Source organism: Siphateles boraxobius, unplaced genomic scaffold, assembly GCF_051911475.1.
Source record: "Siphateles boraxobius isolate OS27281-9 unplaced genomic scaffold, OSU_SipBor_1 66, whole genome shotgun sequence".
Classification (NCBI taxonomy): Eukaryota; Metazoa; Chordata; class Actinopteri; order Cypriniformes; family Leuciscidae; genus Siphateles; species Siphateles boraxobius.
This window is the reverse complement of record NW_027509193.1, coordinates 17,930,350-17,945,172: the sequence shown is the minus strand read 5'-3', so window position 1 is coordinate 17,945,172 and position 14,823 is coordinate 17,930,350. Positions and strand designations below refer to the sequence as shown.

Below are 14,823 nucleotides of genomic sequence, written 5' to 3'. Positions count from 1 at the left end.
TTAGTGTAATTAATCTCTCTGAAAGACTCCCATAACTTACCTATAAAATGTAGGCTTTTCTAGATGTGTTAAAAAGATTGATTCGCTCACTGAGACTGAAACTGTTAAAGCTCTCTAGTCGCATTTCATTGATGTATTGTTAGGTGACCCTTGGGTATTGTGCCTGAGATGCCATTTGCACAGACTGTAATGGAATCAATGATGTTTCTTGATTTCTGTTTGATTTATAGGAGACACCCTCTCTTTAGATTAATGAAGCTCTATTGACCATTCCACAATGGCCACGAGATCATCTCAGGGGGCGTCTTAGCAATGAATGTTTTCAAACACACAGTCGACTATTGAAATGTTTTGTTTTGACAATGGGTCAACACAGATGATCAGGAAACAAAAACACAGACGCACACGTCATTATGGTCATTATCACCATCTGGTCAATAACATGCCAGCAAACCAATGTGTGCTTATCAAGCATGGCGGCACGCTCCGTTGCTGAGGCCTGTCGCGGAGTCACCATCTGGATGATGAGTTCACACAGCTCATCGCACACTATTCGCAAACACAAACACTGCCAAGCTGCGCTGTGTAAATTAAATCAATAGCAATTCTGCACAACAACTCTGGATGAAAAGCAGGACTCATCTGCTGATCGACACACTGTCCTTTTGCAGCGATACTGTAGGGTGGTTTTTAGTGAGGATGTGCAAATCTGGTATATTTTCAAAATCGAATAGCTGTCTGCTTGAGTCTACAAGTCTGTCTAAACGAAGCCCTGAAAAATTAGATTCCATCAGACATGTTTCCTTCGGGGAAATATTCTTGTGTTTAAAAACTGCAGGGCTCTTGAGGCAAATTTAGCTATTTTGTGGTCTGTTTGCTCATTGCTTGTACTGTTTTGATTGACATAATTATGTAGCAGCTGTTCCGCTGTCAGTGCGATCTCTCTTGTTGTGGAAGTTGCACACACAGGTTGTTTATTTCACCGAGACCTCCTGCCTTGAGTCCCACCATCCATCTCTGCCAGCAAAGTGTTTTTACTCTGTATGTTAACCTCTTCATCTTATTCTGCCTCTCCTTTTTTTCCCTCCCCCTGTCACCTTTCCCTCTGTCTCCATCAATCACCGCAGAAGCCCAAGGCTTCCTCTATGGACTCCAACACAAAACTTACACGCTCTCTACCCTGCCAGGTCCAAGTGAGCCAAGGGGAGAATCTGTGAGTGACTCCCGTTTGGCCCATATTTGCATAATGTAGGATAAATGGTAAAGATGCACAGAGAGAATGACGTGGTGTATTTTGTTTCAGGAATACAGAGCAGTGGCCACAGAAGCTGATCATGCAGCTCATCCCTCAGCAGCTCCTGGTAAATGTGAACATTGTCATTCCCTGCAGGATACATTACTCTGCTTGCAAAGGAAACAAGGATTTCTTTTCATTCTTCTTTTTCTTATTGTTGATATTCTACTTCTTGTTCTCCTTTATTATCTCCTCCATTATCTTTCAGTGTTTTCTTCATCTTTTTTTCCCCTCCATTTTCTGTCATCTCCTATTTCTTTATCATTGTCCTCTTCCTTTATCTTTTTCTTCTTTCCTCCTCTTCATAATCGTCATCTCCTCCCTTTCCTCCGTCTATATTTTTCCTCTTCCTCATTTCTTTTTCTGCACCTTTTCTTTTCCTCCTCCAAATGTGTTCCTCTTCCTTTTTTCTAAAAGTGACAGTTCACCCAAAATTGAAAATTGTCATTTGCTCAACCTCATGTTTTTCTAAACCTGTATGAGTTTATTTTTTTCTGTTGAACACAAAATAAGATATTTTAGGGAATATTGCAAACCACAGTTGATGGGCCCCATTGACTTCCCATTTACATAGAATTTTTTTTTCCTGCTACCATCAACTGTTTGATTACCAACATTCTTTGAAATGTCTTCTTTTTTGTTCAACAGAAAAGAAACTCATACAGGTTTCGAAAAACATGAGGTTGAGCAAATAATGACAATTTTCAAAGAGATAGTTCACCCAAAAATGAAAGTTACCCCATAATTTTCTCACCCTCAAGTTATCCTAGGTGTATATGACATTGTTTCAGACCAATGCGATCGGTTATATTAAAAAATGGCTTGGCTCTTCCAAGCTTTATAATGGCAGTGAATTACTGTTTCTGTTTTGAAGTCCATAAAAGTGCATCTATCCATCATAAAATAATAATATAATAATATAACATAATATAAGAAGAATGTCATATACACCTAGGATGACTTGAGGGCGAGTAAATTTTCATTTTTAGGTGGACTATCCTTTTAAACATCACCTCATTTTCTCCTTTTTCTTCTCCTCTTCCTTTTTCTACACTATCATCATCTCCTCCTCTTCCTTAATTATCATCTCTTGATTAATTGATAATCTTTTCCTTATTACCTTTATCTTCTCCTTGTCCTCCTTTCTCCACCATCATCTTCTCCTGCTCTTCTATCATTTTTTCCTTCTGCTTTTGATTCACTCCCTGCGTTTGACTATGCGTACTTGCTACACACAGTAAGCTAAATACAGTAAATAAGTAGAATGTTAATTTAAAGACTATTCATTGTACAAATGTATGCCTTTAAAAAATAATTAGACTTATACTATAAATGTATTTAAATTAGATCAATATTTAAATTAGATAATTTTTTTAATCTCCTATTGACTTGAAACTGGCATTCAAACTGCTTTTGTTAATTTCATCCTAATACACATGCTGAAGTGTTGGTGAAATGTCTGGGTCACGTGGGTTAATAATGCAATAATCCATATGTCATCTTGTCTTTCTATAGACTACTCTGGGCCCTCTGTTCAGGAACTCTCGTATGGTGCAGTTTCTCTTCACTAATAAAGATATGGAATCTTTGAAGGGACTGTATCGCATTATGACCAATGGATTTGTGAGTACTTGAACAGCATCATATTTATAACCTCCTCCTTTAAGATACATCAGCCAGTTCAAGAATGAATTCCTTTAATAATCAGGCTAATAACCTCTCATATAGAACAGGTTTTTTATGTTGCCTATGCATATATCTTAGTGTATTTCTCATTGCAGACTACTAAAGAGAATGTGATAGTGTGTATTAATGCTCTTCAGCCTCTTGGGGGAGTTCTTCCTCTGCTTTTAAGTGTCACTGCAGCTAAATAAAAAGATTTTCACATTTAGTTATGGGGGGGGGACAGCAAATTCACACAGCCAGCATTTCCTCTGAAAATGAAAGGGTCTGAAATGAACCATTACCCTGGAGCTAGATCCCTTGATGCAGACTAAGAGATCTGTCAGTAGTGAATCACCATTAACACTGATTAAATTCAGTTTTAGGTTCAATCTGTGTCTGGAAAACGGCTGCTTGGTTCATTTTAATCCTGTCTTCAAATATAATCATGCAGGCTCAGGCAGCTCTCCAGTCACTCTAGTTGTGTGTGCTGTCTAGATGTGTGGATTGGCACATAGTTTGATGTAATGTGTATCAATATATATATATATATATGTATGTGTGTGTGTGTAGGCTGGCTGTGTGCACTTCCCCCACAGTGCTCCATGTGAGGTGCGTGTGCTGATGCTGCTGTACTCGTCTAGGAAGAGGATCTTCATGGGACTCATCCCTAATGACCAAAGCGGATTCGTCAATGGTATTCGGCAGGTCATCACTAACCACAAACAAGTGCAGCAGCACCGATCGGTGAGTCACACAAAATGGTGTTGTTTTCAGTACCAATAAACACAGTTATTAATATGATGCATACTAAGCAGCATAATATTTTTTAATACAATACACAAAAAACATGCACAGATGTAATCCACATCTAAAGTAACACAAACTTTTTGTTTCTGTAAAATGTTTACGTGAAAAATACAGACCTGCTAACCTGTACGCATTTTGCGTAGCGGATACGCATTTTGACCTCAAAGTACGCTGGTACGATTTGTCACTCTAAATTACGCAAAAACCTGGTGACGCACCTCTCTGTTCACGCGCAGTCCTCAAATCAAGCAACAGCAAAAGAAGAAGAATTCGACCAAACATAGCACTGGGTTAATTCCCCAAATAGCAAGCGGGGATGATTGACAGATGCGTAAGACCTATCATTAAAAAGAGACCGAAAATCGGTAGCAATAGAGAGCCTAAATTCCTCCCCTTCCGGTGGACCACCATGGGACCTTATCTAGGAAAAATATTGTATGGTAGACAATGGCGAGAGACAACTAATATTTGGATCCCGTTTGAATTGTTCCCTGAATTACACATATGATGTTTTTCAATTTAAAAGATACATTTTAAAGTCAAGAAAGTCACAGTTTGATGTAAAACTGTTTAGGTATAAGACTGTGAAAATACATAATTACAAAGACTACAAAAGGCACGCATGTGACGTCATACCTTTTTCTCTCAATGAATGAAGCTAACTTTACTGAAGCTAACGTCTGTGATTTTTTTCTATAGTCTAACGTTATAATCGTAAAGTTACGCCGTCATGCCTTTGTGTTTTGTACCAGACTGCACACATACGAGCTTGTTGACGTACATAGTGCTAGACATGAGATGTAGTTCATTAAGCGATTTTCACATAAAACTAAATGTTACTCTTCTGTTTTATGATAAACTGTGACTTTCTTGACTTTCATAATTATCTTTTAAATTGACAAACATCATATGTGTTATTCAGGGCACAGTTCAGACGGAATAAAAAGATAAGTTGTCTCTCGCCATTGACTACCATACATATTTTTTCCGAAATAAGGTCCCATGAGCCGGAAGCGGAGGAGAGGGACTTAGGCTCTCTATAAAGAATCCCGCTCGATCCCTCTTCTGCCGTCTGACTGATTTCATCAGGAGGGTAATCCATCAGCCGGAAACTTAAGCCTCCCCTGGGACCGCCATTGTAGCAGACCATCACCTGCTGTTAGCATTCCATTGACTCCCATTCATTTTGGCGTCACTTTGACAGCGAATAACTTTACATCTGAGGTGTCCAAAGACTTCATTTGTCCATTATTTATTTCTAAAGAAACACGACAATGAATAAAAGGCTCCATTACTTTGTATCTTACGTTTTGGCCCTGTAGTAGCCGTTTTTGTAAAAATAGGCTAACGATTGCGTCATAACCACGCGACTCTGTCGCACAGTAGAGAAATTACCGTATAGACAGGAGGAGAAGCTCGCAGGCAATCTTTTACTGTCTATGCGGCAATCGGGGGGACATGGAGGCTAGCTACATGCAAGCCCGTGATGGTGGCAATGCAGTGAACAAATGAAGCAGTCCTACTCAAATGGCATCCATGCCTAGTGCCCAATGGTCAACAAAAGGAATGACTTTGCTGTGAGTGCGGCTGCTTGTTGTATATATCCATTGCTTTCAGCCTCGCAGCCTTGGGTGCTCCTCAATTTGTAAATATATATTTTTTTTTTGGATACAAACTGTTGGATTTGTCGCATAAAGTCAAGGGAGAAGCCCATAGATAGAGAGTCCATAAAAGCAACTAGACAAAATATTTCAACAACGTTTTTGAGGAATTGGGTGATTCAGATTTGTGTTGGCACAGCTACTAGAAGATTTACAACTGTCATCAAGATTTTTTACAACTGTCATCAAGATTTAGACTGTCATCAAGCTCAGTTTGAGCCTGCGCAGTCGCTCAGCCATCAGGAAGTGAGTGCTTCTAATGGGCTTCAGTTTTCTTCGTTGAAATCAGGGGGTCGCTGTGTTCATTTCTTTTACTGTCTATGGATTTCATAAGCGAGGACAATACAGTAACTTAGTCACGGTACTTCTGACTCCTGAAGGTAAACGGGCTGGGGTGGATGTGGAAAGTTGAAATATTGTATTGAGTAACTTAATCTTGATTCGATTATCACACGGGAGTGATCGCAATCGCATGGATTATCTTAAAATACTCCGTCATTCATGGTCACTCAGATAAGAGGAAAACATCATTCAGCCATGCAAATTATAAAATGCTTAAGTAATTGCTGAACAATAAATCTAAATAAAATTAAAATAGCTATGGCTTAGTGATTATGAAAGTTCTGTGATTTGTGGATTACTGATAAGCGCGAGTCTGAAGAAACGGGCATTTAACGTTATTTATAAATTCTCAGTATTGAGAAACGTAGCCTGCATGTGTTACGTTATTGTGTTAATAATAACTAAAGTACCTAATTATGTTACATATTTATTTTGTATGAAAACTATTGCGTTAGTTACTTATAGATTAAAAAGTACCGTTGTATCAGTGCTGCGTGAGCTCTCTCTCACAAACACAGAGAGATAAGATAATTGTAAAATGAAAATTGACGGGCTTAGTTTAAATTTTGTTCTTGGTTGTGTTTTTTTTCTGTCAAAATGTCAGAAAGCATTTTGTATTATCCATCCGTGTTTTTAAAATTCATTAAATGACGGACGTTTTACTGTTAACACAGCCCTTATTGTCGGATTCGTCTAACTTATACCGGAGAATGTCTAATATGGGGAGAACGTTCACTCAGTAAACTTCCGGGTTCTGAACTGCTTTACGGCAATCCTTCAGTCCCTCTGGTGCTTTCGCGCTCTGCACTTTCTTTTCATCGACAACACCGCTGACACAGGTAAATACACCGCTAGAACAGTTTTTGTTTTGTTGTTTTAAAAGACCACGCTGAAAATACACACACACATTCTGGTCCCGCTTCGGATGCCACGATGCCATCAGGCACTATCTCTGGTCGTAATCAGTCCTTCACTGACCAATCAGCGTTCATTAGCAGAATGCTAGCGTGTAATGGGCAACAACAACTCAACCTGTACGAAAATCGAAAGGACATAAGTTCTCGTTCATTTTGCACTCAGAGCGATCGCCCCCAGTGGAACTCTAGTGGAACGACAACCAAAATTGAGTACAACAGGACTTAATAGGGAGTGAACAGGCTTTCCGTATACGGGCTTTGCTTATACCAAAGTCCTTTTAGGCAAGTCATGCCACTCGGCTGCCATCTTGGCAACGGCTCCGGCCAGCTATTTCGGACTAACAAGACCAGGCTCCTATCTAAATGAATGGGCAGAGAGTCAGATCTGCACTTTCACTGGTCACCGGGACATAAAAACTGCATGTATAGAAACGCCAAAATAAGGTTTAAAGGTGGGCTTTTCCCCCACAGGTGATACTTTATCTTCTCCGCTTTCGCAAACCTCAACTGTGCGCATGCGTCAGTGGAACCAGACGATAGGCTTACATTTTTCCCGGCTTGACTGTTAAAAGCAGACGATTGGCTTTCAGCGGGAGGGGCGGGACATGTGCATGATACAACCGCCAACTTTGGCGTTTTGGGTTTTCCCTATATAGTTGTATTGAGGATTGAGCAAGTGGCATGTCTCTATATAAATTGTCTCTGCTTATACTTGTTATTCTTTTTAGAATAGCCTAAGTGGTTCGTTTTGCTATTATTGAACTCCTGTCTATTCATTGTCAACTATTTTCTATAAATATGTTTGTATTGGCGTTTAACGTTTATTCAGCTAATGCGTGTCCTGTTTAAAATGTGCAATGTTCAAATTCAAAGACAGTACGTCTCAAATAAAAGCCCTTTTTTCTGTGAGATTTAGTATCATATTTGGATATTGGAATAATAAATTATGTAGCCTATCTTAAATGTACAATGTTCCGATGATAGTGTTTTTTTATTTTTTTTATTTACTGTTTTCTAGGGCTTTCTTAATATTAGACTATTGACCAGCACACATTATATGCAATGCAATATTATTCATGAATAAAAAATGGTTTTGAGCAGTATTGAAACTTTGGATTCTCACTGTATATTGCAATGCAGTGCAAGTGAAATTTTGGATTTGGGTCGAATTCAAAACTAGAATTATGAAGATAGGCATGTGTTTGTGTGTGTCTTGCATTCTCAAAACATATGACAACCCCCAATGATTTATTTATTTATTTTTAAAAATACATATAACATTTGGAAACTGCGTTTTCGTTTCAAAACGCTTTCTATCGACACTAGTGTGTTCAAGCATTTTCTAAAAGTTTCACGGCCACACTAAAAAGTAAAATAAACTTATTGTGCATGCGAAAAGCCTCATAAACTCTAGCTTGGATTAAGCCGACGGAACAGACATAATCAAGTACTCATGCTATTCTTCTGGCAGGATCATTATATTTAGCAAAATATCTCACCATTCACTGATGCGTCCAGGTCGCACTCACTCACCATTATACACTCACCTAAAGGATTATTAGGAACACCTGTTCAATTTCTCATTAATGCAATTATCTAATCAACCAATCACATGGCAGTTGCTTCAATGCATTTAGGGGTGTGGTCCTGGTCAAGACAATCTTCTGAATGCCAGAATGGGAAAGAAAGGTGATTTAAGCAATTTTGAGCGTGGCATGGTTGTTGGTGCCAGACGGGCCGGTCTGAGTATTTCACAATCTGCTCAGTTACTGGGATTTTCACGCACAACCATTTCTAGGGTTTACAAAGAATGGTGTGAAAAGGGAAAAACATCTAGTATGCGGCAGTCCTGTGGGCGAAAATGCCTTGTTGATGCTAGAGGTCAGTGAAGAATGGGCCGACTGATTCAAGCTGATAGAAGAGCAACTTTGACTGCAATAACCACTCGTTACAACCGAGGTATGCAGCAAAGCATTTGTGAAGCCACAATACGCACAACCTTGAGGCGGATGGGCTACAACAGCAGAAGACCCCACCGGGTACCACTCATCTCCACTACAAATGAGAAAAAGAGGCTACAATTTGAAAGAGCTCACCAAAATTGGACAGTTGAAGACTGGAAAAATGTTGCCTGGTCTGATGAGTCTCGATTTCTGTTGAGACATTCAGATGGTAGAGTCAGAATTTGGCGTAAACAGAATGAGAACATGGATCCATCATGCCTTGTTACCACTGTGCAGGCTGGTGGTGGTGGTGTAATGTTGTGGGGGATGTTTTCTTGGCAAAATTTAGGTCCCTTAGTGCCAATTGGGCATTGTTTAAATGCCACGGCCTACCTGAGCATTGTTTCTGACCATTATGGCCACCATGTACCCATCCTCTGATGGCTTCTTCCAGCAGGATAATGCACCATGTCACAAAGCTCGAATGATTTCAAATTGGTTTCTTGAACATGACAATGAGTTCACTGTACTAAAATGGCCCCCACAGTCACCAGATCTCAACCCAATAGAGCATCTTTGGGATGTGGTGGAACGGGGGCTTCGTGCCCTGGATGTGCATCCCACAAATCTCCATCAACTGCAAGATGCTATCCTATCAATATGGGCCAACATTTCTAAAGAATTCTTTCAGCACCTTTTTGAATCAATGCCACGTAGAATTAAGGCAGTTCTTAAGGCGAAAGGGGGTCAAACACAGTATTAGTATGGTGTTCCTATTAATCCTTTAGGTGAGTGTATGTTTGGTCTAAACTAGTGGTCGACCGATATTAGTTTTTTGATGGCCGATGCCGATATCTTAGAGAGCAGGGGGGCCGATGGCCGATATAAAGCCGAGATATATTTATATTAGGGCTGGACGATTTTGGCTAAAATCATAATCGCGATTAATCGAACAAGTTACCTCGATTACGATTAATGAACGATTATTTTAAATAAATTATTTCTCATGTGTCACTGGCAAGGCTTATACTGTAAATATTCACGGTTATTTTTTTAATGAAAGAATGCATAATCCTATCTTTGTGATTCTAAAATAAGGAAACACACAGATAGCTTTTAATGCTTACTTATTAAATATTTCAAACAATTGAATCAAACAAAGCATACAATGCTTGAAATAAAAACGTCTTATAAAAAAGTAATTAAGTTTTAATGTAAAAAGAAAGTTTCCTAAAAATGTAGAAAATAGTTATTTTTGCAAACAAAATAAATTATTGTAAATATTTCCATCTTAAAAGTAAAATATAACTTGTATAAAACTAAAAAAACTAATCCTTTTCATATTGTGTAGCATTTGTAAATGCTTGTGTTATGGAAACCTGCTTTGTGGAGTGGAGGCTCGTGTTGCTGTGCGTTTGTCAGTCTCTCTCTGTTTTCGCGTGTTTCTTTGGTACAAGCGGCTCCTGTTGCTGAGTTGACTCAGTGTTAGAGTTCCCTTTCACACAGAGATTCCGGAAAATACACGGATAAAGTGACCCAGGATTTGACCCGGGTTCGTTTGACTTTGGTTCATTCACACTGCCAGTGATTTTCCAGAATCAACAGAGTGCGTTCACACAGACACACACAACCCGCAAAGACACGTGACATGTGCCAGCGGCGTCTATAGTTTGCTTATTTTTTTCTCTGATTCGATCATAAACTAGCGCATTAAGAACCGTTTCACGCTGGCGAACAATCCCGGCTTAGCGCCATCATTACGACACGGCATTGATTACGGCTTTTGTTCACACAGCGCGCGTTCCGGAGCTGAACACGGCAATGATACTATGTCCCCAACCTGGCATCAATCCCGGGTCGTGTTTGCATTCACAGAAGGTGTTTGTTCTGGCAATTTCCCGGGATCAACGCGCTGTGTGAAAGGGGCTCATGTTGCTTCAGTGTCGCAGACTGGACGGGGCGGAGTTACGTGAATATACACGCGGTAATATGTTTTAAGGGGAAAGTACATTAACACACAGTGGGCGGAAATATTAATAGGATTAAAAAACCGAAATAACCGACATGGTAAAATTACGTCGGTTTTAGCCTCTGAATTTCGGTTTCGATTATTTTTTGATTAATCATCCAGCCCTAATATATATATATATACACACACACACACACACATATACATATTATATATATACAAACACACACTTTATATTTATATAAATCAATATTTAATAAATTTGATAAATTTAATACATATTTAAAAATCTTTAAAATAAACATGCTTAAAGGCCCTATACTTTAGATGGCAACTTCTTGAATCTGCAATCCTATTACAGAATTTTTCACAAATAAAGTAATTGTTTAAAAATATATGAATATGTGAATAAAAAGGAAGTAAACACTGTAACAGGGCACTCAGTAATCTGGTAATTAATCAGTAATCACTGATAATCATATTTTTTCAAATAAACACTTTTTTACTTTGACTTTTGACAAGGTAACGCTAATTTTACATACAGCACACAGTGAAAACGACATGAATATGAGACAGTGGGCAGCTGGATATAGCCAGCATATTTTAAAATGAAGGATTTAAAGTGTTTCGATATAGTCTCCTGTGAAGCTGATCTTCTGTTCGCATTCACTCACTTCGCACGGACCGACCGTCACTCGCAGGAACATGTTTATGCAGGATACAAATGCACACTTCACAAGATATCACAGCTGGATTCGATTAAATCTGCAAGGTTTGTGAAATTAAATGTTTTTTAGATATTCAGAGATTTGTTTAAATTATGTAGATGCGCATTTGCTGAATGTTGACGGTAAATGAGAAAGTATTTTAGGCTGATTGTTTGCCTTTTCGGTTACAAATAATATAAAAGCAAACGTATTACTTTTTCGCATACCATTTACTTTCTTTGACCAGTTCTGTAGCCACCGGTTCTGTCTAACAAAGTATTAGATCTGACTGACAGAGATCGTAAACTAATGAAGGATGAGAATGTGAGTGAGCGCTGTGTGATCAGGCGCTGCCGTTCTCTTCTCAGGTGCTGGTGTTCTCAGCGCCGCTCGTCAAAATAAAAGTCTGCAGCGCCGTCAAAATAAAAGTCCCGCTTCCAACACATCGGCCAATCAGAAAAACTTATCGGCTGATGCCGATATTTTAAAAAAGCCAAATATCGGCCGATATATCGGCCATGGCGATATATCGGTCGACCACTGGTCTAAACGCTACTGCCCTCATGTTTTGCCGCCGAACAGCAATTGGGAGTATATTTTCTGTCGTCTTTGCAGGACTGTGATATGAAGAGTGTACAAAAAAAACATATCTTTAGCAACAGTGTGAAAGTGAATCGCACATAACAGGCACAATACCGGTATAAACGTAGATATCTATCAGTACAATATGATTCTCATGACTAAAAATGTGTCTTTGTTTTTGAATACCTCCGTTTTCAACAACATTTTCAAATGAATCCACTTGGGAGTGCATTTTCAAAAAGCTCAGTCTTTGTTTACTAAAATGCCATCTCAGTGTGGACGGAAGGCCAAAACGGAGAGGGAAAAAGATACATTTTCAAATGAAAACTTATTAGTGTGAACAAGGCCACAGTCACACACTTGAAAATGTGCATGCACATGAACTCTAGCATAACAACGCACAATAATGAAAACAAATACACCATCATGAAAAGAACTGGATTTTTGGACACTTCACAGAAACCAAGAAGCTATTTTGCTTGAAGTGTGCTTTTGCTACATTTGTTTTTATTCTGTCAGTAATTCATTGTATGTCCTTTTCTCGGATGAACAATGCTGGTCAGATGCAACCTGGACAGGTCCCGTCCAATCAGAACTTCCTCAACAGACCACCAGGCCCCATCCCTGTTACGCATGGCAACGTGCAACAGCAGGTAAACCAGCAGTGCTTCTCCCCTCTCTTCTCTCCCCTGCCCTGCTCTCTCTCTCTCTCTGTCTCTCTTGCCCTGTGCACTCACCCGGTTTGTATTTCTCCTCGGCCTGAGATGGAATGTGCATGCTGTTCTAAACCCTCCTCGTCTCCTCCTCTCTGTCCCTCTCTTTCTGCCTCAGTCTGTGGTGGTGGGCTTGCCCTCCGTCAGTCAGGTCACACTGATAGAGGACCAGCAGAGACAAAACAACATGGTGAGAATCAGAAACACAATTATACACGCATGTATGCACACACGCAGGACCACGATTCCTGCAAACACAGGATTTCACCACTTGATTTTCTGCCATTTCAGCACCAATCTTGTGAACAGCACCATGTGTTAAAGGGGACATTGCTGAAACAAGTCTCTTATGCTCACCAAGACAGCATCTATTTGATCCAAAATACAGTAAAACAGTAATATAAAGAAACATTACTTATTATTAGCAATGTTAAAGGGGTGGTTGATTGCGATTTAACTTTTTTAATTTTAAATAGTGTGTAATGTTGCTGTTGGTGCATTAACAGTACCTGCAAAGTTGCTGCGCTGAAAGTTCAACGTAAGCAGAGATATCGTCTTTTAAAAATCAGGAAGTTTAATGCCTACAAAAACGACTCGAATGAGACTACAACGAGATACTTCCCGGGTTTTATACGTAACTAACCCATACATTTACATCAACCCTCCCTCTGGAATATCAAAAAAGGGGGCATGGCCATATTTCTGCGGCTTTGTCGAAGAGGAAGAGTTATAGTGGAGAGCAGTTCAAACATTTTGGACCTGAATTTGTAATTATGTACTAATTTTGTAAATGTATTTTCCATACTTTGACGTAATTTTTCGATTTGATCAAGAACGTAAACCAATGCTAACACTGTTTGTTTATAGTAGCCAGTTAGTTCAATGCCATTTTGTGTGTAAACTAAGTTTTGTGAATAGATAAACGGTTGTTCATTATATCGATAAAACAATAACTTTAAAAAATGGTATTACTCAGTCATTTATTCAGTTATATTAAATATTTAATCAGGGAGAAAACCGTATCTCAAAAGCAAACAAGCCGCAGTAGCATTTTCAAGTAACAGTGTATCGAAATTCTTATATAATAATAGTAGAATAGAATAAAAACAATGCAAAAATGTACGATTCAGAAACGTTATGTAAGATCCGTGTTTGGGGAGGTTCTGCTTGACTCTCTTCATTGCCGCTTTCTGGGTCTGATTCTGGCTCAAACTGATACGACACTATTAACACCATTATTTACATTTGACCGGAGCACATGCAGCTTTCGACTGTAAAGGTAATGGGCGTGAAGTTTCCGGACAACGCGCGCTACGCAGTTTAGCCAATTGCAACACACCGGCCCAACTAACCAATCTGAGCCCATTGCCTGTTTCTGAGGGAGTGGTTTCATAGAATCAGGAAGTCAACCGGTCGTTCAAATGACAGAGGAGAAAGCGGCTTACAATAAAGGTGAAATTTATGAAAAATAAGGCTTTTAAAAAAAAAAACACACACAAAGAAGTTAAAAACAGTTGTGCTGCTTGATATTTTTGTGGAAACCTGGATAAATTATCAGAAATATTTTGTAGCAACTGCCCCATTTGATTTAATACATGTTTGCTAAATGAAAGTAATAATTTCTTTTTTTTTTTTTTTTACTTTAGATCGGTAGTGTAAGTCTAGTCCGTTTATGAAACTAAGCTGCAAAAGCGTGTCATTAAAAATGTGCCATAGTCACCTTCATTTCATTTACATATCAACACCTTTTCAGTATTCAGCATCTAGACAGTGGAGTTGTTACTCATTTCAAATGCTAAGAGGTTAGCCAAACATAACAGAAGTAATTTACATATAGATGTCTTAAAGATACAGCCTGATTAAAGGTCAGAAAGAGGATAGTGTCACATTGTCATGAAGTCTGGTCTGCTTTGCAGCTTATTCTGTCCAAGAAACTCCCAGTTAGACAGCAACCGACATAAACCATACAGCACAACCAGTGCAGTCCATCCCATTCTAGAATAAATAACTCTCACGAGTCGGTTCTTTTAAGTGAATACAAATCATACTGCGAGAGCAATGTAGACCGATTCCTGAATGAATGACTGTCGAGTTGGTTATTTTTAATGAATCAAAAACATTCAGCGCTAGCAGTGTCTCACATGTTTTACATAAGGCTGTTGAGCCTTCAGTAAGTTTAGTTTCTGTTCTTATGACAACGCTTAGTTTAAAATACAGATGAAA

General features: G+C 39.0%; 1 protein-coding gene across 9 annotated transcripts in view; it reads left to right on the top strand.

Moving 5' to 3' along the window:
* Positions 1–14,823, top strand: part of med25 (mediator complex subunit 25) — a 33,090-nt gene that overhangs the window by 15,737 nt on the left and 2,530 nt on the right. For 3 of the 9 annotated variants that reach the window (XM_077212644.1, XM_077212645.1, XM_077212643.1), the window contains exons 12-17: positions 1,128–1,213; positions 1,304–1,361; positions 2,810–2,917; positions 3,530–3,703; positions 12,451–12,540; positions 12,719–12,790. In XM_077212644.1, coding sequence (XP_077068759.1) covers positions 1,128–1,213; positions 1,304–1,361; positions 2,810–2,917; positions 3,530–3,703; positions 12,451–12,540; positions 12,719–12,790 — 588 coding nt within the window. The remainder of the gene's footprint in view (positions 1–1,127; positions 1,214–1,303; positions 1,362–2,809; positions 2,918–3,529; positions 3,704–12,450; positions 12,541–12,718; positions 12,791–14,823) is intronic. The other 6 variants (XM_077212648.1, XM_077212646.1, XM_077212650.1 and 3 more) reach the window with 3 other exon arrangements.